The sequence below is a fragment of the Nicotiana tomentosiformis genome, chromosome 4 (assembly GCF_000390325.3).
Source record: "Nicotiana tomentosiformis chromosome 4, ASM39032v3, whole genome shotgun sequence".
NCBI classification, from domain to species: Eukaryota; Viridiplantae; Streptophyta; class Magnoliopsida; order Solanales; family Solanaceae; genus Nicotiana; species Nicotiana tomentosiformis.
This window is the reverse complement of record NC_090815.1, coordinates 14,229,999-14,256,159: the sequence shown is the minus strand read 5'-3', so window position 1 is coordinate 14,256,159 and position 26,161 is coordinate 14,229,999. Positions and strand designations below refer to the sequence as shown.

The 26,161-nt window shown below is 33.9% G+C and overlaps 1 protein-coding gene across 1 annotated transcript; it reads left to right on the top strand.

The window, feature by feature from the left end:
* Positions 1–19,991: 19,991 nt before the first annotated feature.
* Positions 19,992–23,752, top strand: LOC104116583 (GRF1-interacting factor 1). Its single transcript, XM_009627469.4, has 4 exons — positions 19,992–20,219; positions 21,649–21,725; positions 22,026–22,110; positions 23,181–23,752. The coding sequence occupies exons 1-4, from the start codon at positions 20,139–20,141 to the stop codon at positions 23,568–23,570; spliced, it is 633 nt and encodes a 210-aa protein (XP_009625764.1). The 5' UTR covers positions 19,992–20,138; the 3' UTR covers positions 23,571–23,752.
* Positions 23,753–26,161: the final 2,409 nt, after the last annotated feature.

Below are 26,161 nucleotides of genomic sequence, written 5' to 3'. Positions count from 1 at the left end.
ATGCCGCCTGACAGGGATATTGACTTTGGTATTGATTTGGTGCCGGGCACTCAGCCCATTTCTATTCCACCATATCGCATGGCACCGGCGGAGTTGAAGGAATTGAAAGAACAGCTTCAGGAACTCCTTGATAAGGGGTTTATTCGGCCTAGTGTGTCACATTGGGGCACACCGGCTCTATTTGTGAAAAAGAAGGATGGTTCCAGAGAATGCGTATTGATTACAGGCAGTTGAACAAGGTCACAGTCAAGAACAAGTATCCTTTGCCTCGTATTGATGACTTATTCGACCAGCTTCAGGGAGCGATGGTGTTCTCTAAGATTGATTTGAGGTCCGGTTATCATCAGCTGAAGATTCGGGATTCAGATATTCTTAAGATAGCTTTTAGGACCCGATATGGCCATTATGGGTTCTTGGTGATGTCTTTTGGGCTGACCAATGCCCCAGCAACGTTCATGCATTTGATGAACATTGTATTTCAACCCTATTTGGACTCATTCATTGTTGTATTCATTGATGACATCTTGGTGTACTCTCGTAGCCAGGAGGAGCACGCTCAGCATTTGAAGATTGTATTATAGAGATTGAGGGAGGAGAAGCTTTATGCAAAGTTCTCCAAATGTGAGTTTTGGCTCAGTTCAGTAGCATTCCTGGGGCACGTGGTGTCCAGTGAGGGTATTCAGGTGGATCTGAAGAAGATAGAGGCGGTGCAAAGTTGGCCTAGACCGTCCTCAGCCACGGAGATTAGGAGCTTTCTTGGTTTAGCGGGTTACTACCGTCACTTTATGGAGGGATTTTCATCTATTGCATCGCCCTTGACCAAATTGACCCAAAAGGGTGCTCCATTTAGGTGGTCGGATGAGTGTGAGGAGAGCTTTCAGAAGTTCAAGACTGCTTTGACCACAGCTCCAGTGTTAGTTCTGCCATCAGCTTCAGGCTCTTACACCGTGTATTGTGATGCCTCGAGGATAGGCATTGGTTGTGTTTTGATGTAGGAGGGTAGGGTGATTGCCTATGCCTCACGCCAGTTGAAGACCCATGAGAAGAACTATCTTGTCCATGATCTTGAGTTAGCAGCCATTGTTCACGCCTTGAAGATTTGGCATCATTATTTGTATGGGGTTCATTGTGAGATCTATATTGATCACCGGAGTCTGCAGTATCTGTTAAAGCAGAAGGATCTTAATTTGCATCAGCGGAGATAGTTGGAACTTCTTAAAGACTATGATATCACTATTTTGTACCATCCGGGGAAGGCCAATGTGGTGGCCGATGCTTTGAGTCACCGGGAAGAGAGTTTGGGGAGTTTTGCATATCTTCCAGTAGCAGAGAGACCTTTGGCATTGGATGTTCAGGCCTTAGCGGGCCAGCTTTCGGAGCCTAGTCGGGTATTAGCTTGTGTGGTCTCCAGATCTTCTCTTTATGACCGTATCAGGGAGCGTCAGTATGATGACCCTCACTTGCTCATTCTTCAGGACAAGGTTCAGAGAGGTGATGCTAGGGATGTGACTATTGGTGATGACGTCGTGCTGAGAATGCAGGGCCAGATATGTGTGCCTAATGTAGATGGGCTTCGAGAGTTGATTCTTGAGGAGGCCCACAGCTCACAGTATTCCATCCATCCGGGTGCCGCAAAGATGTACCAGGATTTGAGGCAGCACTATTGGTGGAGGCAGATGAAAAAGGATATAGTTGGGTTTGTGGCTCGGTGTATAAACTGTCAACATGTTAAGTATGAGCATCAGAGACCGGGTGGATTGCTTTAGAGGTTAGAGATCCCAGAGTGGAAGTGGGAGTAGATCACCATGGACTTTGTAGTTGGGCTCCCATGGACTTCGAGGAAGTTCGATGCTATTTGGGTTATTGTAGATCGGCTGACCAAGTCCGCGCACTTCATTCCAGTTGGTACTACTTACTCTTCAGAGCGGTTGGCTGAGATTTACATTCGAGAGATCGTTCGCCTGCATGGTGTCCCAGTTTCCATCATTTTAGATAGGGGTATTCAGTTCACATCGCAGTTTTGGAGGGCCGTGCAGCGATAGTTGGGTACTCAGGTTGAGTTGAGCACAACTTTTCACCCTCAGACGGATGGACAGTCCGAGCGCACTATTCAGATATTGGAGGACATGTTGCGTGCTTGTGTCATTGACTTTGGGGGTTCATGGGACCAGTTTCTACCACTCGCGGAGTTTGCATATAACAACAGTTATCTGTCGAGTATTCAGATGGCTCTGTACGAGGTTTTGTATGGGAGGAGGTGTAGATCTCCGGTTGGATGGTTTGAGCCGGGTGAGGCTAGGCTCTTAGGTACAGACTTGGTTCAGGAAGCATTAGATAAGGTGAAATTGATTCAGGAGCGGCTTCGCACGGTGCAGTCTAGACAGAAGAGCTACGCGGATAGGAAGGTCCGTGATGTGTCTTTTATGGTTGGGGAGAAGGTTTTGCTGAAGGTATCACCCATGAAAAGTGTTATAAGGTTTGGGAAGAGGGGCAAGTTCAGACCCCGGTTCATCGGGCCTTTTGAGGTGCTTCAGAGAATAGGGGAGGTGGCTTATAAGCTTGCCTTGCCACCCAGCTTGTCGAGTGTGCATCCAGTGTTTCATGTTTCCATGCTCCAGAAGTATATTGGAGATCCGTCCCATGTTTTGGATTTCAGCACGGTTCAGTTGGAGGGTGATATGACTTATGATGTAGAGTCGATGGCTATTTTGGATTGGCAGGTTCGAAGGTTGAGGTCAAAGAATATAACTTCAGTGAAGGTGCAATGGAAAGTTTAGCCTGTGGAGGAGGCCACTTAGGAGACCGAGCGAGAGATGCGGAGTAGATATCCACGCCTATTCGAGACTCCAGGTATGTTTCTAGGCCCGTTCGAGGACGAACAGATGTTTAAGAGAGGGAGGATGTAATGACCCGGTCGGTCGTTTCGAGAGTTATAACCCCGTTTTCCCTATTCCTACTTCTTTTTGTGTTATTCAGCTATATTATGTTATATCGGGTTAGTTGGTTCGGGTCCGGAAGGAACTCGGAGTGAAATGAGACACTTGGTCTCATAATTGAAAATTTTAAGTTGGAAAAGTGGACCGGATATGGATCTATATGTAAACGACCTCGGATTTGAATTTTGATGATTCCAATAGCTTCGTATTGTGATTTTAGGCTTATAAGCGTGTCCGAAATATTATTTGGAAGTCCGTAGAGGAATTAGATTTGAAATGCCGAAAGTTTTATTTTTGAAAAGTTTGACTGGGGGGGTTGACTTTTTGATATCGAGGTCGGAATCCGATTCTAAAAATTAGAATACCTCTGTTATGTCATATAGGACTTGTGTGCAAAATTTGAGGTCAATCGGACGGGATTTGATAGGTTCCAGAGTCATTTGTAGAAATTAGACTTTTCAAAGTTCATTAGGCTTGAATTGGGGTGTAATTCATAGTTTTAGCATTGTTTGAGGTGATTTGAGGGTTTGACTAAGTCCGTATGATATTTTAGGACTTGTTGGTATATTTGGTTGAGGTCCCGAGGGGCTCGGGTGAGTTTCGAATGGTTAACGGGTTGGATTTTGGACTTGAAACTCTGCTGAAATTTTTCTGATGCACCATATGGTTTCCTTCATCGCGTTCGCGAGTGGAGCCTCGCGTTCACGAAGAGGAACTCCGGAGTCTGTACACACCCCTAGTGAGCGCAGGTACCTACTGAGTGCGAGTGCCGAGTGCTGAGTGACTGGGAGGCATGAGTGATTGTGAGGTATGCCCGAGTGGCAAGAGTGATTGTGAGGTATGCCCGAGTGGTACGAGTAACTGTGAGGTTTGCCGATGGGCTGTATATGAGTGATGTTTTGCCCGAGGGGCTGTTTATGATTTCATCATTTTTGTTCACCTTTGCATTGAGCCTTTGTTTGAAAAACTCTTAAAAAAATATCTTTAAATGATTTTTTACTGGAATCGGGTTTAAACGAGATGATTTGATTCAAACACTGATTTTTAAAGCATGTTGTACTTTACTGAGATTTCATGATATTAATATTATATGCTTTATTGCTCGTCGCTACTGCTCAGTTTTTATTTATTGTTATTACTTGCTGAGTTGGCGTACTCATGTTACTCCCTGCACCTTGTGTGCAGATTCAGATGTAACTGGACACGGTAGCGGTTATTGAGTGTTCTGGTTGCAGATTTTCTTGGAGATAGCAAGGTAGCTGTTTGGCGATCGCAGCCCCTGCTCTTCTCCCTCTTATCTTCCTCTAGTTGTATTTAGTTACTTTCTAGGCTGAGTTAGCCTTGTTATTGTTAGACAGATTGTAGTAGATGCTCATGACTAGTGACACCCCGATGTCAGGCTTTTCTTTTCCGCACTTCTGTTTTTCTTTGATTTAAACTCTTTAAATGAAGGTTTTATGTTAAATAACCTTGGAATTATGTTTAAAATGAAAATATCGGTTTGTTTTGGAAATGAGTTGGCTTGCCTAGTTCCATGATATGCGCCATCACGACAGGGGTTAGTTTTGGGCCGTGACAAATGATCAGTTACTTAGTATCGTATAAGGCCAATCCAGCCCTGGGGTAATTTATCCCCAAATATAAATGATACGGACAAGATCTATGTCCAGGAAAAATTCATCACAATATAAATAAGTAAGGCAAGTCCATGCCATGGGAAGTCCATCCCGAATATATATATATATATATATATATATATAAATCATCTACGCTCACTAGGGGTGTATATAGACTCCGGAGGGACTCTTTCAGCCCAAGCGTGAAGGAGAAATAATCACAAGGGACTTACCTCAAGTTTTCCGTGAATTCTCTCTGAAAATCGCCCCAAAAACGGTGCTCTAAGGTCCAAAAATGGCAAAACTCGGAACCCCTTCGAAATGTATACTGTCCAGGGGTTCCGCACTTGTGACTCACTTAGTTGTTTCTGCGGTCTCGCAGGTGCGAGACTCCAACCGCTTCTGCCGACTTGTTTCTGCGAAGAAGCATCTGCTTCTGCGGTTTTGCCCAGCCTTCCTTGCCTCCGCATTTGCGACCTTGGTGTCGCTTATGCGGACTCGCTTCTGCGAGATTCCGTCCGCTTCTGCGATGCCAGGCTCGCTTCTGCGAGCTCGCACCTGCGAGCCAAATTTCGCAGGTGCGATTGCATCAGAAGGCAGAAATTTTCAGATTTCTTCCAAGTCCAAAATTTAGTCCGTTAACCATCCAAAACTCATCCGAGGCCCCCCGGGACCTCAATCAAATACACCAACAAGTCCTAAAATATTATACGAACTTAGTCGAAACCTCAAATCACATCAGACAATGCTAAAACCACGAATCATACCCCAATTCAAGCCTAATGAAACTAAGAACTTTCAACTTCTACATTCGACGCCGAAACCTATCAATCAAATTCCGATTGACCTCAAATTTTGAATACAAGTCATAAATGACAGAACAGGGCTATAACAATTTTCAGAACTAGATTCCGACTCCGATGTCAAAAAGTCAACTCCCCGGTCAAACTTTCAAACTTAAATTTCTATTTTAGCCATTTCAAGCTAATTTAGCTACGAGCTTCCAAATAATTTTTCGGACACGCCCCTAAGTCCAAAATCACCATACAGGGCTATTGGAATCATCAAAACTTTATTCTGGGGTCGTTTACATATAAGTCGATATCCGATCACTATTTTAACTTAAGTTTTAAACCTTGGAACTGAGTGTTCCAATTCATTCCAAAACCTCACCGGATCCGAACCAATCTCCCCGGCAAGTCACATAATAACTGTAAAGCATAAATTGAGCAGTAAATGGGGGGAACGGGGTCGTAATACTCAAAACGATCGGCCGGGTCATTACAATATTACTGGTGCGTGATATCATAAAATAACAACAAACGATACAATCTATCCAAACATTGTATTCATCAAACGATACAGTACAATACAATACAATACGATACGATACGATACATTATGAAACGATGTGTAACAACCATCCAAACAAGCTGTAAGACAAACAAAAGGTAATTAACTTATCAATTTCTAATTGAAACACGGATATAATATATAACAACATTAACCATTTGTTTGATATTAGACGTCTTTTATCACTATATAAGACTTTTTCTACGTCTTTTATCACTAAATATGACTTTTTTTCTAAATTTTAAGTTAAAGAATAAGTAAAAAGTAGTTATTATTTGTTGTAGGTTTAAATTACTTATAGAATTATAAGCAATTAATTCTATCTCGTATTGCTTGACGCAAAACGAAAAGTGGATTTGTTTCTCTCTTTTGTTGAATCTTTTTCACGGCTCGATAGATAATTTGATAAGCCAATAATTTTTTTCCGTGTTTCAGATATAGAAAAATACTTTCTGTGAAAAAAATATGTTTGATTTTTTGGAGTATATAATAATATGTCCATTACTGTTTAATCTAACAGTCCTTCTATAAATTTTATGTACTAAAATATAAATACACGTTTTATTAAATACTATAATTAGATATAAACTAACTCATTATCCATAATTATAATACTCTTTAGCTTAATATCAACTTCAAGAAATACTTTCAAAATGACGCATGAGAATTGAATGTCAAATATGGATAGACATGCTAAGACTGTACTCTAAGAGGGCGCCCTTCGCGAAGTATTGATCGACATTTTTACCCTTCAAAAATAAATTTCACATTAGACAATCTAGTTAATTAGAATCAATATTCTATCATTTTCTTAAATTATATTTGGTAATATAATTTTATTTTATAACTCAAATATACTATTCAAAAATATTATTGTAAAATTTTAAATTATATATACATAGATACACGCGCAAAGCGCGTAACCTAAGATAGGTAATAATAAATCACAAAATTCTATCTACTATAACAGTAAAGTTACCTTGATAGGCAGATGTTATCGTTATAATAGTTGAAATTTAGTAATTTTATTATTATAGTGAGTAAATTTTATTATTTTAATGTGGCAAAAAATAGTATGAAAAGTTACTGTGATAGTGGGTAGAATCAGTTGGTTGTACATATTATTCATTATTTCAACTTCAACTTAGAAATATTATTTATAAAACAATGTATGTTTTATAATTTAGTACATTATTTTAACATCAACTTGAATGAACTTGAAGCCGAAAAAACTGTTTGACGAGTATTTCGATTAAAATAGTAATAGTTTTCAGTAATAAAAATTTAACTTTTTTGGAGCGAAATTTATGCCCAAACCCAAATAGTTCTCTTTTTTCAATTTCAACTTCAAGTATTTGTTTTTTCTTCCCTATTTGTAATGGGAATTATTGGCAACTTCTACAATCATCTTTTACTCTCCAATCTAAGCTAGCGTTTGAACATAAATTTTGTTAATACTTGAAAAAAGAGTATTGAAGCTCTATCATCATCTTCTACTCTCTAAATTTCTGAAGTTGCATTGAAGCAGTGGAAGTACTTCATATTCGATTTTCTAAAGTTGCATTAAAGCAACAGAAGAATTTTATATTTGATGATGAAGTTGCACTTTGAAGAGATAAAACAACTTCAAATTTTATAAATTTCTAATTTTGTAACTTCATAGGCAAATTCTAAAGTTTGTTTCGAAGTGGGTAAATTATATAAATTTTTGTGCAATACATGTATGACTCCATGGTAAACCCATAATCGGGTGTGTCTTAACTTCCCCTTGTTTACGGTGGAAATGACACCAGGTAGTCACTTTTAAGTATACAACAATAACAACAACAACCCAGTATAATCTCACTAGTGGAGTCTAGGGAGGGTAGTGTGTATGCAGACCTTACCCCTACCATGAGGTAGAGAGGTTGTTTCCAATAGACCATCGGCATCCTTCCCTCCAAGAACTCTCCCACCTTGCTCTTGGGGTGACTCGAACTCACAATCTCTTGGTTGGAAGTAGGGGTTGCTTACCATCAGAGCAACCCCTCTGATGGTATGATGAACATCATACTTTTAAGTATGATGTAAAAGTATGATGTTTAAAATATATCTACAATTTACAATTTATTTAAAAATTAGCCAATTCGCTCAAACTTAGGACATGACGTCCTGAAGTTCAAACTTCAGGACATCGTGTTCTAAAGTTTGAAAATTATGTCCAAAAGTTTGAATCTTCTGTCCTGAATTTTAAATTAGCAGTTCAAAAATTCAGGACACTTAGTCATAAATTTCATATGAGCAGCTAAAAAATTTAGGACGATAAGTCTTGAATTCCAAATTTAGGGTACTTAGTCATAAAGTTTTGGTGAAATGGCTAATATTTAAATACATTGTAAAGTGTGGACATATTTTATTAATCGGCCTTAAAAGTTGCTACTGATGCACTTAGCCCTTGTTTATGTCCCCAAGTATAGTTTTGCTTTGGGATTTTTACCTACCTATACTACATATGAAATTTTTTTACCTTCTATATTCAAGTTTTAACTTAATAACATGGACATATAAAATTTACCAATTATATACGAATTAGTTTTAAATAAGTATCCCTTGATTGTAGCCTTTTAATTTGGTAAATCCCGAAAAATCCTCACAATTCCTTACTTACCCAGACAAACCCTAGTCTTTCTAAAGGATTTTCCTCTTTCTCTCTTTGAAATCAACCCTCTTTCTACACCGATTCTACAAGGTTTTTTCTTCTAAAACTCATAATTTTCTCTAACAATGGCGAAGAAAAGAATTAATTTTTGATCGTTTTGAATTTTGCCATGGCTGAGGTTTGGAGCTTTTCTGGGCTTTCCTTTTTCTTGTTGGTATTCCATCCTAGCAGTAGATGTATATTAATTATTTAGCTGGATTGTTCGAATTGAAATTGTCAATCAATAAATTTTGAATATATTTGACTTTCCACTATTGACAGCCATTAAAAAGTTTCGATGCTTTGAATTCGAATTCGGATTTTCAAAAAATATTTTTTGTTTGGATTGGGTATTATTGCAAATAATTAAGAATATTCTATGGAGTTTATATCTCAATTTTGAGGGTATTTAGTGAAGATTAGAATTGATTTGGCTGGATTTTCAGATTGAAATTTGAAGAAGATGCAAAAGAACACACCACATACAAAATATATACAAAAAATATATTATATAAAATTTGTATAAAAATTATATTTAAGTTGTATGATATTGTAGTTGTATTTAATTGGGTAAGAATGATGTATGAATGTTGTAGATAAGTTGTATAATGTATAATTAGTTGTATGAAATTTGTGTTAGTATGTATGTTGTAGTAGATATATCAAATTTTGTATGAAATTTATTTTTAATTTGTATGATGTTATACCATACATTATTCTTTTCTTAAAATAGGTAATTATGGCAAAGAGAGAGAAGAGTTTCGTTAATTATAGTTTAAAATATGTAACAAGAATTGGAAGGATAATTTGAACTTCGTTCCCTTGAGTTACGCTATTTTTCAAGCAAAGAATCCCCTAATTTAAGGCATTAATTATGAAAAGAATATAATTATAAGAAAAATTTATTTAGGGCAGGTAATATACAAAACTTGGACAATTAAGTTTCAAATATTGTATAGGAAGGAAAAAGTCCCTTTTGCTTTCCTCTTTCTCCATGTTGGACTAGGACAAGCAATTTGGAGGCCCACCATAACATTGGGCCCATCATCTAATGATGCAAGATCCAGATCATTCGGCTCAGTATTTCTGTTGGGCCCGTTAAAGGAATATTTCACAGCTTCACAGGTAATGCACTTGAATTTCTATCATGATATCTTGTAAATGTCCATGATTAATGTAACAATAGAAACATCACTTGATAGTACTTAGCAAAAACATTGGTACCTATAAATACATATAAGTTAGACCTTTTTATAACAACATACCTATATAATAATCATTCACTAAAGTCGAGTTTTTCTTGGAACCGAATATTATATTATGTCTTCTATAACAATACTTCAATATAGCAGCCAAAAAATTTCGGAACAACGAGACTGTTATAGACAGGTTAGACTGTACCAATATAGAACCATTGTCCAACTAGATGCAACTGCTATTCAATTTCTTCCCTCCTCTAAAGAGAATTGCTTACTAGTTACAATAAAATGTTTAGATTTTTCAAAGTTTACCTCCATGCATGCGGTGGATCTTTGGTCTACAATATGCAACTATTTAAAAAGGAGAAATATGATGATATGATTGAGATCCTTCCATCGTTAACTAAATATTTCGATTCGAATTCTAATGGATTACTTCTTAGTAGGAAGCAATTTATTTTATTAGTGGGACTACCTGACATAAATTTGAATTAGTCGAATCGATAAATTTTAATTACCAGATGGCTAAAGAAAGAAAAATTCCAATCTAATAAAGAGACCTAAATTTTTGTTCTTCTATTTTCCGTTAATAGCATTGTCCATAATACTATGGTAGCTTCCATCGGATAGTTCTTCAATATTTTCTCATCAATGTGAGCGAACTGTGCTTAGACGCTTAGTAAAACTGCACCGATCTACAAGAGGAGTTGATAGGTTAATATACTTTCTCTTGTCGATTCACGAAATGTGACATGGGACACATAATAAAAAAGAAAGAAGAAATATTGTTCGTCCAATTATGGTCATTGGGGTATCTTGGATTTCTTTTATTGTTCTATTTCTATAGACTAGTCTTGTGATAATGTCTATGGTCTTTGTACTTCAATTTTGAAAGTCCATTCTGCAACAAAGTGTACCTTGAAATGACCCTTGTTTTAAACCAAGTCACATGGCAAATGCAGAGGAAGCTCTCAATAGACCAAGAAAAGTACATAACAGTTGCCAATAACAAGGCAGATAGGGCTAAATGTCATGGATCTTATACATGAAAATGGAAAGTCCCTTTGACACTACTAATCAGACTAAATGAAACATGTGAAGTTTACCATGTTCCTCCACTCCAAAACCTACATTTTTTCCAAAATTCATCAATTTCTCTTAGCTGTCAAGTTTTTTGGTTTTTTTGGTTTCTCATCTTGTATTCGGTACTTGCATTATGGCCGATTTTAAATTTGGATCTGCACTAAAAAATCTTACATTAATAAATAAAACGTTTCCTAACAAAGATAACTCTATAATCAGAAATTGAACCCGCGATCTGTCAGTCACATTAGGAATAAAAGAATACTCTACGTCACAACGCTTTTTGGGTGTAAGTGCCAATTCAATTTGAGCTTGCAAATTCAGAACCCCTCCACCTCTTTTCCATCAATTTTTGCCATTTAATTGGCACCCACTTCAATGAGGTACGACCCCTATGTTCGGACCCACAAACCCTCCAGCCACTTTGAGTAATTTTTCTTTTTTTTTGGGATTGTTTTCACATATATTAAAGAATTTATCTTTAACATTAATTAACAATAAAATTGATTATATTAATCTTAATTTGCTCATTAAAAATATAACAAATTATTCCTAGGCTCTTTACTCCTAGGATAACTTTAAAAAAAAAATTAATTCCTTTTTGATATTTTTAAAAATCAAATATTATGGACCACAAAAAAAATATCAAAAAATTACTTCAAGTGGACAGGAGGGAGTAATAGTTTGTGGGAAGGTTTATTTGCACCCCACATTCCTGTTAAATAAAAAGTGAATAGTATAGCAGTATGTATTTTACATAAATATATTTCACTTAAACATTAGTAAGTATTAATTAATATTTATTCATGCCACTTTATATAGCATTGTTTGACTGAAATTCAACAAACTGAGAAGCTATAAGTATACAAGTGAGAAAAAGGGTTGTGATAATTCTAAGTGCAACTACAATTACTTGAAATTTTTCTGTTCAAAACAATTATTGGTCTTCAGATTTTTGATGGAGAAAGACAGTGACGTATCTTCTCTTGTATTACATGGTCAACAAAGTATTTTTTTTTCGATCAGTCGTGGTCACACTCTAACGGGAGTACTTTCTGAACATAAAAAATGGCCAAGTGAGAAAAGTGGCTACATTCTTGCAATAGGAAACCAAACAGGGAGCAATATTATTCATACTGAAAAGGCAATTATGAAGAATAAAAGTAGGGGAAAATGACTAAAAGAAATAAGTCTAACAAGAGTACTCGGCGATAACTAATCTTTAGTTTTAATTTTAAAACAACGATGAGATCAACGCTACAACCATGTTACTCATTTTGTACATTATTATGTGATATACTTTCTTTTAGTTTATCTAAAAAAAGTGACATTTTTTAAATCTTTTTGGAAACTATTTTATGTTAGCTCCCCATTTTATCTTTAAAGATATGATTTGTTGACGGGGTGGATTCAATTTAATAGCTACGGGTTCCTTTGAACCCAAAAGTTTTTGTCTAAAACTTATAATTTGTATTGAAAAATTCTTTAAATATATAAGAAAATATTTAGCTTGGAATTCAGTCCATTCATCTAGTTAGTATTGTATATTAACTCGAGATTTTTATAGGAACCCATAAACCAAAAATCCTATATCCGCCGTTGTTTGTTGAGACCTTCATCATCAATCATTTAAAATGAAAATAGTACATGTGAAGTTCTCACTAACTCTCATTGAAAAATATACTTTTGGTTCTTAATTTCACATACATTTGACTTACATAGCACAAATTATGTTTAATTCTTTAAATTTTATGCCCGATCAAAATACCATCACATAAATGAAATAAAGAATAGTAGATTTTCTAATTCGTTTTGCAAATATATTTTTTTAGCCGAGAGTCTAGCGGAAACAAACGTAAGAATATTTGTAAGCGATGTCAATATTTGAAGAAGTGAACAACTGAACAAATTAAAGAAACGACAAGCAGTGTTATCATTTTTATATTTATACTCAATATTTTAATTTTATTTATTATTTATACATACAAATTACGATAAAAATTAGACGGAGCAAGGTGCCTACACCCCTGATCGGAAACATCATTTCTATCTCACACAACATAAGGATAAGATCTGTGTATATTCTATCTTTTCTAGGCCCCATTGTGAGATCCTATTGGATATGTTAGTTGCCTTTCCCCTTTTCTTCGGTTGCCTATTTACGTTTCAACCTATCTCCCGTCTAGTTTAGCATTTTTGGTTTCATCTTTTTTCTTTTACTATATTATAATATATATATATATTTTTAATTTATGAACACCTTACTTAAGAATATTACAGTCTATGGCTTTATGCATTACTAAAATATTCGAGCCGAATAAATCGAATAAACTGAAACCGAAAGGAGAAAAACCGAACTATATATACCGAATTTAATTTAGTATGAATTGATATAACATTTTAAAAAATCGAATACCGAAAATATTGAACCAAAACATTTAAATCTACTGTAGACTACTGTACCAACCGACGAACACCCGTAACCCCAACCACTAATCAACCTTCATGTTATAGGAGAGAGGAGAGCATCAAGAACCTCCTTTACATTCTTTCATAATTGATTCGAATATAGACCCTACTCTCACTCCTCCCCCACCACTGGCATGGAAAACACAGTGAGATATGTTTGGTAGAATCCAAACAAAAGGTCCTTTTATTAAGGCAAGACCCAATACTACCACCTAACACCCAACAAGCTCATGTAGTTATATGTTAGACACAGAGGCGCGGATGCAATGTATTACCTACGAACTCATAACTTTCGATGTGGAGTAGAAATTTATAAGTAAAAATTCATTAAAATTGTAAAAATAGTAGATTTAAACCCATAACTTTAAAAATATAATGGGTTCAATGTTAAATTTTTTAAAATTGAACCCATAAAATTTAAATCCTGGATCCGCTTCTGTGTTGACACGGCTATCATTCTTTTGACCAACTTATATCATCAAAAATATGCAATGTAGGATGGTATCTAGATCTTATTAGTGGAGTAAAATATACCACCATTCACTTGACCAAATGACAAAATTCGATACAGAATTTAAGTTTACGAGTTACTATAATAAATTTAAGTTAATATTACAAAATAATTAATTTACATGTAATCAAATATTTATAAATATTTAATAAATTTTTTAATATTTATACATAAGCACAAAAGTTAATGAATTGACATGAACTCATAACAAACCTTCTATACTCGCCCCTACAAAATGATATGAGGTTAATAACTTCAGCAACCATGCAAGTGATGTGCAACACTAAGTTAACGGACATGCATGGACTTTGCACATTCTGATATCTAGAGTTTAAAATTTCCTCGTGTTTTTAATATCGTTAAAACATCGAATCCTCTCCTTCACAAAGTAGTTGTTTTGTTTTCTAGTGACAGCTTTTTTGTTCTCAAAAGAAGTTGAAAAAAGGACCAAGAATTTGTTTTGCGATAACATTTTTTCATATGTAGCTTACACAATTAAATATGGAATTGGAGGTTCTGTTCAAGTCTCATTGATACTCATTCACGTGAAGAACCACTTTAAATATATAATAATTAAGTAAATAAAAGTATAATTTTTATAATAACTTTAAACTTTTCAATGAGATAATTACAATTTAAATGTTTCTCCAAGTCCAATGCATCCGGTTTTTCAATTTTATTTCATTATTGATTATTCATAATTAAGTTTAAAATGTCGTTTGTATTCGTCTGTACTTAGGGAATTTGATTACAACTCATACTCATCAGTGCTCAATTTTATTCTATGCACCAATTGCCGTTATTAAGTAGACACGAGTTACTATAAGATTTTACAGCCTTCATGACCACATAAAAGTGCCAAGTTAATAGCATTTTAATTCATGACAACTATTTTAAAAGGCTTTCTTGGGATTTGCCTCGGGCCTCGTTCCAGAACAGGACACTATCAAAGTATTTCTAGGTTCATATTCCTAGGTTCACATGTAAGCTTACTTCTCAAGTGCTCGATTGTGCGTCCAAAACACGTCTAATATTCATCGTTCGGACTCGCTAAGTCAACTTATATCCTAAGAGAAACTCCGCATTCAAAACCTCCACATAAATGACCTTACGTACTCTCCTTTATTGGCATATTATTCTTATTCCATTGTGTAATATATCATATCACGAATTGTACTCGAGGCATAACGGTAGGTTACGTTAACGCATGTACATGAAGTAACGATGGACTAGGAATATTCTTAATTGAGGAAATTAAAGGGTTAAATATCATATTGATCGAATAGCACACTTGCACTATACATATGGTTGTCGGTACCTCTCTTAACTCACATATACACGCTAAAGATTTAAAAAATAATAATATTATGTTAAATTTATATTGAAATTTATACTAAGAGATGAACTTGCGATATTTCCATAATTATTACTCTTATCAAGCGAACACAATTAAGATGGTATACATTTATTTTATTTTCATTGCTCTTATTATTTTAAAGTACTTTAAGGTTGAGACTTGAGTTTCTACGTATAAAAATAATTTATATTTTTACGGTTGGATAAAATTAATTAATTAATCTTTTTACACTAAAAGAGATCTTTCAAAATTATTTTTATATACTTTTTTGTATGTATGATTCTAGGAGAATAAAATGACTAATTTAATGAATACAATGGAATTTCACACGTGGCGAATCTTTCACTCTATCTCCTCTTATTAAGACCATAGAATGTTCCTGCAAATTATGACCTTCGCCTGGAATGTGAGCAAATATATTATGTCGATTGCCCAACCGTACTTTGGCTATCTTACGTGGAGCTGAATTAGATTTTTTCGGTGTTCTCGTTGAAACACCTTAACTTACCGAACTGGATTAGTAAAGTAGAAATTATTAGCTGTCAATTGTTCATAGTCAGCAGTGGAAGAGGGCGTAGCTTTGGTTGCTCAAGTTGCCCTCTCATGGTTGAATATGAAAAATAATTATTTTTGTTTAGCAACAGTCTTACATATCTTTCCTTTAATAAGACCAATCTAAATGTGACACTTCTACGATAAAATACCAAGAATTTTTGATACGTCAGTCCCCCAGAAAATTAAGCCAATGATCGACTGTCCCCGCCCATTCTAACAGGGCATTCTATTCCTTCAAGTCCCACAGTTTTTTTGTTTTAAAAAAAGAAAATAACTTTGTTAGATAAATTTATCAACTTGAATGACTACTCGAGAAATTAACTCGTATTAAGTAGTACTCGGTAGAGGTAGTAATATTTTTTTATGTAAGGATAAGGTAAGAGGAGGAGGAGTAAATATGGGGTACAGGGGCGGACCTTCCATAAAGCAAGTAAAATAACTATTTTAGGTTCTATATTTATGGGGGGCCCATTTTTTTTTTACACCTAGTACGCTATGTTTAAGTTTAAAAAAGGTTCTATGAAGTGAAAAAGTTTGATTTCTTTTTTTAACAAGTATAAAGAAGAAGAATTTGCATATGCTATGATTTCTGCCACGAAAATGGCACTTGAAACGAACTCGAACTTCGTAAGAAACGTATTATATATAGAAAATAACATTTTATTGAAAATATTGATTATAATAAAATCTCAAAATCTTTCGAAGAGTCTTTTGGAGTTGATTACTTTATACATGATAGACAAGACTATTTTTTCACTTCTAAATAGATTTCAATAATTCGAAACAGATGAAAATATTTTTGATTTTCTATTTAGTGGTAAAAATTAAGATCACTAAAGCATAATAATCAATTCGATAGATTTATGTTTGAAATTAAAAATAGTACAATTAGAAGAGTAATAGTTTAGTTGATACACTCGGTCAACTAAAAAGATTTGATTCTTTTTCAATATCTATATTATTTATAGAATAATATTAATAACTCTTGCTATTAATATTTTTCAAAATTTTTAAAATTAAATTGATAAAATCTTACCTAAGGTCAACAATGTCTAAAGAAAGATTAAATAGATTAGTTATATTGTCAATTAAAAAAGACTTAGTAGGAGTTATTGATTATAAAAAAATTATTAATAAATTTATATATAAGAAATGCTAGAAAAATAAATTTTAAATAAATAAATAAATAATATTTTAAAAAAAAATTAAGACCTCTAGTAAAGTTTAGTTTTAGGTCATAGGCTGCACCAGGTAATATGTTAATTTAACTATGGTTGGTAAAACTTTACTGTTCAAAACTTTGTTCTTACTATAAAAAAAGAAAATATTTTTTAAATGCATGTGGGGGTATTTGCGAGGAGCGAATTTCTCGAATATCCAAAAGGGGTGACGTAATGGGCTAATTAATTGGCCACTGACCAATGGTAAAGTTTGGACCAGAGCTAAAAATAGGGCCCAGAGCCCAAGGTAGAAAGGAGCAATTGTCTGTCTTAACTTGGTTAATCGTGTACAACTTTTCTTTATCATCATCTGTCACGTGCCTCACCTTTTTGAAGACTTTTTGAGCCAAATTATGTACCAGACAAAGACAGAAATATACAGTACTACTATAGCTTCAACAGGTTAGGTTTAGCTTAGTTGACTGCTGTCCAGATCCCCTAGAGTTTATTTTACAGTTTTGACTACCGTTAGAAACTGATACCAACAATTGTAACCTAAGGTCTAACTCTATCATGTACTCCTTCCATTTTAATTTAGTTGACCGAGTTTAACTTATCACGGAGTTTTAAAAAAAAAAAGAAATACTTTTGAAATTCATGATCTTAAAAGTTTTGTAGGGTTATGACATTTGTATAATTATAAAATTTTTTAATTAAAAATAAAATAAAAAAGCTAAATTATTTTTAATTATAAAAATATATTATTCTTTTTTTAACGTACTAATAAGAAAAGTTTATCATATAAATTGAAACAAGGAGAGTAACATTTTAATTTGCTTTTTGAAAAGAACTATAGTATAGAATGAGTAGTTTGTGCAGAGACGGAGTAAGAATGTGAAACTTAGAAGTTTAGGATTCTAAAATTTTAATTTACTGGATTTTAAAAGAGTTCTGCCTTGCACATTTTAACTAGGGGTGTTCATAGTTCGGTTTGGGTTAATTTTTTTCGAAAAAGAAACAAAATCAAGTAAGTCAATTTTTTAAATATTGGAACCAAACCACACCAATTAAGTCGTGTTTTTATTGTTTCGGTTTTTGTTGGTTTTTTGATTTTTTCGGTTATTCATCGGTTTTTTCTTAAATATGAGACATACACTACCAAACGCATATTCCGTTGACTATATTTTCAACGTAACACTATCAAATCAATTGCTCTTTGAGAAATCTATCATTACCAAGATATATTGATGATAATTGAATCAAATAGTGATGAATAATTAAAGTACTCAATTAAAAATCGATTATTTTTAACATGAAATAAATTCTTGTATTTAGCAAAAGAAAACTATCAATCAAACTAGAATTTAAATGCAAAGAATTAGATTATTATAATAGCAAAGAACTAGACTAAAATTATAAATGACTAATATGTACTATAAAATTTTAGAAATTTTATATAAAAATATACATATATATAGGTGTAATAATAAATTTAAATAGCTACTTTTATAGTCGTTTTAGTTCGGTTTTTTCGGTTATTTTTTGATTAAAACTAAAAACCAAACCAAATTTGATTGGTTTTGAAAATTCAAAACCAAAAGCAAACTAAAGCTAAAAAGTATCGATTTTTTGGTCGATTTGGTTCGATTTTTTGATTTTTTATAAACACCTCTATTTCTAACTGTGGCACCCAAGTGTGAAGGACATTGCTTTATCAAGACATATTCCATACCTTTTTAAAAATAAATATATGGTTGAATCAAAGTTATTGAATTCGACCGAATTCGTAGATTCTGATCTCCCGGCCTTCGCCCCGTCGTATGCATCTAACTCATTTTACAGGTAAGTGTTACCTTTCAATATAGGTATTATATAACTTTATCTATCAAAGCTTACGTAGGTAAGGATAAATTATGAAACATTTATTTTTCTGTATTGAAATTTGAACCTTAATCTGATAAGGTTTTTATCCACTTTATTAATAACTAGACTGCAATCTCGATTAGTATGAAAATTACTCCACACATTTAAAATTACATTACAGTTTTATTTATCACGAAGTTTAAGTAAGAGAGATTTTTTTAAAGATTTTTTTTATGATACTTGTAGTTGAAAATTGTTTTATGCGATTTTTGAATCTTGTAATTTTAAACTTGACATAATAGTTGTATCGGTTTAAGGGTTTCTTATTAAAAGTAAGATGAAATAGATTCATAAAGTGATAAGGATAAGCCACGATAGCTTATCTATTTGTTGGTTTAAATTCAAACTTTTGTAACATTCTATTAATATTATTCTCTATAGTTCCGGTTATATTACAATCCCAAGCCCATTGTAATTCTATCGCTTTAAATCATTGTTCAATGTTATTATACAATCAAAGTTCTACAACATTTGTTTTATGTATGTATGGTATCAGAGCAAGGTTAACTGTCACGAGTTTGTTCATTTTTTCTCACTATCAAAATTTCAGCATTCTTACAGTATAGTGATATATAAATTGGAATTGAAGGAGTATTAGTTTGCAAATCCAAACTTACTTAGAGTGTTATTAAAAATAAAATGATTTTTATTGGACTAAAACTTATTGAATATTGTAAAAAATGTTTTTTTTGATACATATTAACAAAGGAAATAAAAGACGTAATGACATACATTTAGATTTGAAAAATAAGTTGTATACTACGTGTATAGTTAGACAAAATCACATAAAATCAAGAAAGTACTGCTACTACTTTTGCCGCAATAAATTAATGGGTGATGATAACGTTAAAAGAACTGGTCCAAAGTCCAAAGCTGGTAAAACATTTCACTTCCCTACAGCCTTATAATGGCGTCTTGCCCAGAATTCAGATTCTTTTTTTCTCTCACTCTGCCCTGCGCGTTAAGGACACACACTTTTTACACATACACACACAGTGAGTACAAAACTTATGTACCACTACTCCCTCCTACCACAGCCTTCTGCTTTTTTCTTTCCTACGTACTGTCTATGTCCCCATTAATTTCCCATTGCTGTCACTGTACAAGTCAAGTGAAGTTGTGAACAGAAAACATAGGGTCCATTTTCTTTTTTTTTTTTCACTTGTTTTTGATTTCTCTGCTCTGCTCACAGAAAAAAGATTACAACTTTGCATTTACAACACCCTTTTGAACAGTATATTCATTTAGTGTGTGTGTGTGTGTGTTTTGTGGGGATATAAAAAGAGGGAAGCAAAAAATATGCAGCAGCACCTGTTGCAGATGCAGCCCATGATGGCAGCCTACTATCCGACTAACGTCACTACTGACCATATTCAACAGGTCTTTCTTCTTCCCCCCTCTCTGCTTCTTCTGCTCAGCTTACTGCTTTAGTCCTTTGATCAGAAAATCTGCCCTTTATCTGCTTCTTTTTTATGCATACAGTATATACTACTCTAGTTTTTTTTTTTTTTTGTGTGATGGTAGCCGGCTAGTTAGGTTATGGTCTGCGCAAACATTATCCGATCCTACTTGTGAGATGTGAGATGATTACACTGCATACACATAACCCTTTCTAGATTCTACTGTTTGGATTACACTGGTTTTTTGTTGCTGTTGTTGTTGGTAGCCAGCTGTGTATACTTTGGTTGCTACTTTTGCTATGACAAAAGATGTTTGAGCTCAGCTTGTACGCATTTCAGCTATTTTATCGAACACCTGTTAATTTCGACCGGTACAAGTATTAGGTACTAGCAATACTTCGGTTGCTAGTTTTCTATGAGAAGGGTGTTGGGATCAACTTGTACACATTTTAGATTATTTTATTGGGTACTTGTTACCTTTAACCTGCACAGATATCCGGTAGTTCTGTCCTCAAGAAGTACGTATTGGGAAAAAAATCAACTAGCGTTCATGTTATTCTCTCATTTAATTGACTAATAGGTCACACCCTTGTATATTATACTTTGGTTGCTTATTCTCGGCTGTTAATAGTTGTAATTTTTGTTTTTCATGTTGTTTGGTAAGTCTTGCTAAAAGGGTATCTATATTATGGTTTTAGTTTGCTCTTTTTCTCACGTTCTTGAACTTTTGAGCTACTTTTGCATATACAATAGAGAGAACAATCAGTAGGTTTTGAGTTTCTTTTTGTTAATGTCAGATGTCACCTAATAGTAGAGCAAAAATTTGAGCTGAAAATTATAGTGTCTGAAAAGAACCATTCTGAAATGCAGTTTGCAGACTGCTAAAGCTGGTGTTTAATTTGTGCCCTAAAAACTTTGGTACATTTAGGTGAACTTGATATAGAGAATACATTTACATTAGTCCTGTGCATGAATGCTTCCCACAGGCCGCAGGTTTGGGATCAACTTGATAAAGGACTTTCTTGGTCAGTTTTAACAGTTTCTCTCTAAGTTCTTTGTTTGGTTGATGCAGTATTTGACTGCCCTAGCCTACTTTAACCCAACATGTGCTGCATACCATCATTATCTGCATTTAGGGATTCAACAAACAGGTCCTGTGTTTCATCTTTTTTTATATCTGTGGTGTCGAAACTCGACTATATTACCTTCTACCAGCATAGAGTATGGGGTAACTTTATAGGCTTAAACAAATGAGGAAGAACTCTCCTAAAAAGTATAAGTGGCTTGCATTTGTGCGAGGGAATAAACTATTGCTGTTTCGGCTGTTTATTTATGAGATTGTGGGCATTATACAGATGAAGTTATTTTAACCTTTGCTTATGTTGGGGCTTTCTTTTATTCTATGTTAGTATTTGGATGAGAACAAATCACTGATTCTGAAGATTGTTGAGAGCCAGAACTCGGGAAAACTCAGTGAATGTGCAGAGTAAGTAAAGTTTTCACATATTTTTTTGTAATTATTTTTGTTTCTTTGAAAACCCTTGAGGAAGTAAAGTTCACTTTGTTAAGACTTGAATAAGTAAGATGTTACACTGTCACCTATTTCCTGTAATGACCAAGATTTTATGCTGGCATCACTTCTGGATTTTAGGTCTAAACAGTAACATTTTTGAATTTTGAACGTTGAGAAAAAAAGAAAAAAAAAGGGAAAAGAGTTTGTATTATGCATCCCTTAAATTTAAATTTTATTTTGCTTAGATGTTATAGCTACTTTTTGTTGTTGAAGGAACCAGGCTAGGCTTCAGAGGAATCTAATGTACCTTGCTGCTATTGCTGATTCTCAACCTCAGCCTTCTAGCATGCATTCTCAGGTAATATAGGCCTTTCTTGATTTTTGTTAAGTCTCTCACATTGGTTTTGAGAATGTGCAGTAGTCTCTCTAGGGTCCTTGGAAAACAAGTTATCCCAAATTAATTATTGGTTGGAAAATAAGTTATCCCAAATTAATTGTCTCGAAATAAATTATTTCGAGATTATTATATCATCCTCCCATAAGAATAAAAATAATACTACAATCCCTTGATAACTAATCCTAAAATTAGTTTTATCACGATTTTATTCCAACAAATATGTAATAAATTCATCTCAAATTTAATCCCGGAATTAATTATCGCTCATCCCTCGTACCAAACAAGCCCTTATAATGTACTCTCCCGTCCACTTTTACTTGGAACGTTTTGACTTTTCACGCCTCTTAAGAAATAATAAATAAAATATATAATTTACTATGATACCCATATTAATTGATTCATATTTTAGTGGATTTGAGAAAATAATTTAAAATGAGTAATAAATACTGCAGGTATAATATGAATTTTTTTTTGTCTTCTTTTGATATTCGTAAAGTGACAAGTAAAAATAAAAATTTATTTTTAGTATACATACCATGGAAAAGTGAATGAAACAATTTTTATACTAGGCTACTCAAAAAGTAGTTAAAGATAACTAGTTTCCATTTTGAAGGAGATTAGTGTCCCGGAAAATGAGGAAGATTATCTGTATACACTAATAATGTGAAAAAGAATATATGATATCATATTCAAGTTAAATCCATCTCTTTGATATGATCTTGGACATTCCTATCTTTTTTCTTAATAAATTTTCCTCGTTTACCTATCTTTGCTAGTTGGACCAGTTGATTAACTGTTGGCTGATATAGCCTTAGTGCACGGGTTTTTCAACTGAACCTAACATTCTTTACTCGGAACGTAGTCATATTTGTACAAAATAATTTTAAATTTTAAAAGTATAGTGAACTTATTGCTAGGAAGAAGTTGAACTCATCATGTTAAAATCTTGAATCCCATGTGCCTTTAATCCTCTTTTCCTCTTCATCCTTTCCATTCTTCACTTTGTTTTAAGAACATTTATACTTGTGTAGTTTGGTTCTGGTGGGATGATGCAACCTGGAACACATAATTATCTGCAGCAACAACAAGCCCAACAAATGACAACACAGTCACTTATGGCCGCGCGATCCTCCTCAATGCTCTATGGACAACAACAACAACAACAACAATCACTATCCCCATATCAACAAGGTTTGCATAGCCAACTTGGTATGAGCTCTGGTAGTGGAAGCAGTGGACTTCACATGATGCAAAGTGAAGCATCAGGTCACGGCGGAAGTGGGGGTTTCCCTGACTTTGGCCGAGGAAATAAGCAAGATATTGGGGTGCTCTCTGCTGAAGGGCGCGGTGGAAGTTCAAGTGGACATGGTGGAGAAGGTGGTGAGAATCTTTATCTGAAATCTGCTGCTGATGGTAACTAAGGGTACAAGTAATTAAGGTAGTACTATCGTAGGAGGAACTTAATTAGGAACAAGATTTAGTTTGGCAAGAATTTTGAAATTCCTGTGCTAAGTGATGGACTTGTAATCTGTGTTGTGTCAACACAAGTTCTAATGTTGTTGATCAGTATGTCTAATGCATGAGAAACTGCATATGTCATGTACATTTGTTAGGTCATTTTGGTTTGATTTGCTTTTCTTTGTGACCTTTTATTAGTTTGGGTAGTTGCATTTATTGATCGATTACATCGAGCCAAATAATTTAATATAGTAAAAAAATTTAATTGAGAATACACACCACATGATCATGGTTAAGTGATAACTTCGAGTATGAAAAGTAATTGACAAAAGCATGATTTTTGTACAAAGAATTATTGAATTTTCATTTAAATTGTTTATGTTTAGAGATTAATAATTAATATTTTTATTTTAATGGAACTGTGTGCTACAAATATAGATATTTTTCTGTCACAACTGTAATATTGGATTTCATGAAAGTTATGTATGTCATGTGTTTTAAATAAACTCTTACTATCATTTAATTGTAGTTGATTAATATGTATAATTCTCATATTAATTATTAATGACTAATATATACTTCTATAGGGATTGATATCTTGATATAATGCGAGCATATTGAGTGCAAATAAATATATTATACGACTTGCCTATTAACTCTGATCACCGTCCTATTGCATTCTTTAGTGTTCCATTGCAATTCTTTTGATAGCACAGAGATAAGAGAAAGCATCTTCTAATTTCATGATTAGCACTACGGCTTGATTGTTTAACTGGCCCATTCTTTTTAATTTAACTTTTCTCTACTTCACAAGAATGTCTGCCAAATTCTTAATTATTTAGTTTTGTTTTATACCTTTTTTGCTTAAGCTTGCTCGTTACATGGGCAAATAATTCTACTATTTGACTAGCTTAAAAAATAACTGGAAGGTAAGTTTTCTTCTACACTCTAGACAACGTTTTATTTGCACCATATTATTAGGAAAAACAAAGAAGAGAACAGAAACAAAGCATCATGCAGTCACCACATTATTAGGAAAAACAAAGAAGAGAACAGTAACAAAGCATCATGCAGTCACTTTGGTTATCATTTTCTAAGTTGTTCGTGCAACTTTGTTTATTATAATTATCTACGAAAATTATTGAATTGAATAGATACTAGTTTTTTTGTTTTGTTTTGATGACCGAGAATTTTCTTGAGCCGACGGTCTTTCGGAAACTGGCTCTCTGCTCCCTCGGGGTAGGGGTAAGGTCTGCGTTACTCACTACCCTCCCTAGACCCCACTTGTAGGATTATATTAGGTTGTTGTTTTGATAACCGAAAAATTCACCTGGAGCTAATCTTATGGATCAACCACAACCCTCGAAACTCGGGGATAATGGGTCTGTCCGTCTACCCTTTACCCTTCTCCACTTAAATAATAGAGCTAGTTTGCTTGACGCATGACTCGAACATGAGACCTAAGACACAACTCCCTCAACCATTTTGCTAATTGAGCTAACACCCGAGGCAATTAGGTACCACTTGAAACTAATGAAGGTTAGGATATCCATTAGCGTGATGAAATTGGGGTTAACTTCACATATATATAGTCGTTAATCTTTTCTCACCATAACAATAAAGTCACAATATTATATACTGTATCAAACTTTAATACAGTTAGCCAAACATCTAATAACAAGAAATTCATATAGTAAAATAATTCAGTGATTATTAGTTTTTATATTATAATTACCGTGATTTTGTCTATGAACTAGACAACCTATGAGTATTTGGAGAAGACGTTATCATTTTTAATACGACAGTGAAACTTGATACAGACTTCTCGATAACTTCTAGTTTTCTTGTACATCATTGATTAGAGAAGCTTCCAAGTATTTATATAAAGTAGCTATAAAACTGTAACTTTCAACCATAAAAGTCATACGCTAGCTAAAATTTTAAAACACGTGCTTTGACAAGAATTTCAAATGGATATTTGAGCCATAAATGTGGGTGTATAACTACTTTTCAATTTTTTCCATACAATTTTATACCTCTACAGTTTTGGAAAAAATTAAAACAAGGAAGAAAGAGGAAGAAATGGAATTCCAACTTTCAGTCCTGATAATAAAGGAGAATCTTAATAGTTCGTTGATTGTCTAATTGAATTTTTACTTATTGATACAGTTCGATTTCCTACCTTATAATTCCCCTAGTCCATTTTCCCTTTCCCTTCCCCCTATATAAAAAATTTATTTTTTAAAGAAACATATGTATGATAGTGATTTTGGTCAATATATATGATACGATATGTTAAATTGAACATATCGACAGTCATTGACTCCATTGAAGCTCGTCTGTAGAGAGATTAGAGGAGAGAAGCTAAGAGATAGAGGAACAGTGTTTTGGGAATTTTTTGTTCTATTTCTTCTCTCTAAAAATGTAAAGTACTTATACAATATAGGGAAAAAGGCCAATATTGCCCCTGTACTATTGTAATTAATGCACATTCGTTCCCTGTTTCACTTTACACTCAATCCTCACCCTACCATTAACAAAGTTGATATAATTA

Bases quoted from the DNA above. Each gene is read 5' to 3' on its own strand.
- LOC104116583 (XM_009627469.4), top strand. From the start codon at position 20,139: ATGCAGCAGCACCTGTTGCAGATGCAGCCCATGATGGCAGCCTACTAT. The intron at 20,220-21,648 runs GTCTTTCTTCTT...ATTCTATGTTAG, and splicing joins CTACTGACCATATTCAACAG to TATTTGGATGAGAACAAATC. The intron at 22,111-23,180 runs GTAATATAGGCC...ATACTTGTGTAG, and splicing joins CTTCTAGCATGCATTCTCAG to TTTGGTTCTGGTGGGATGAT.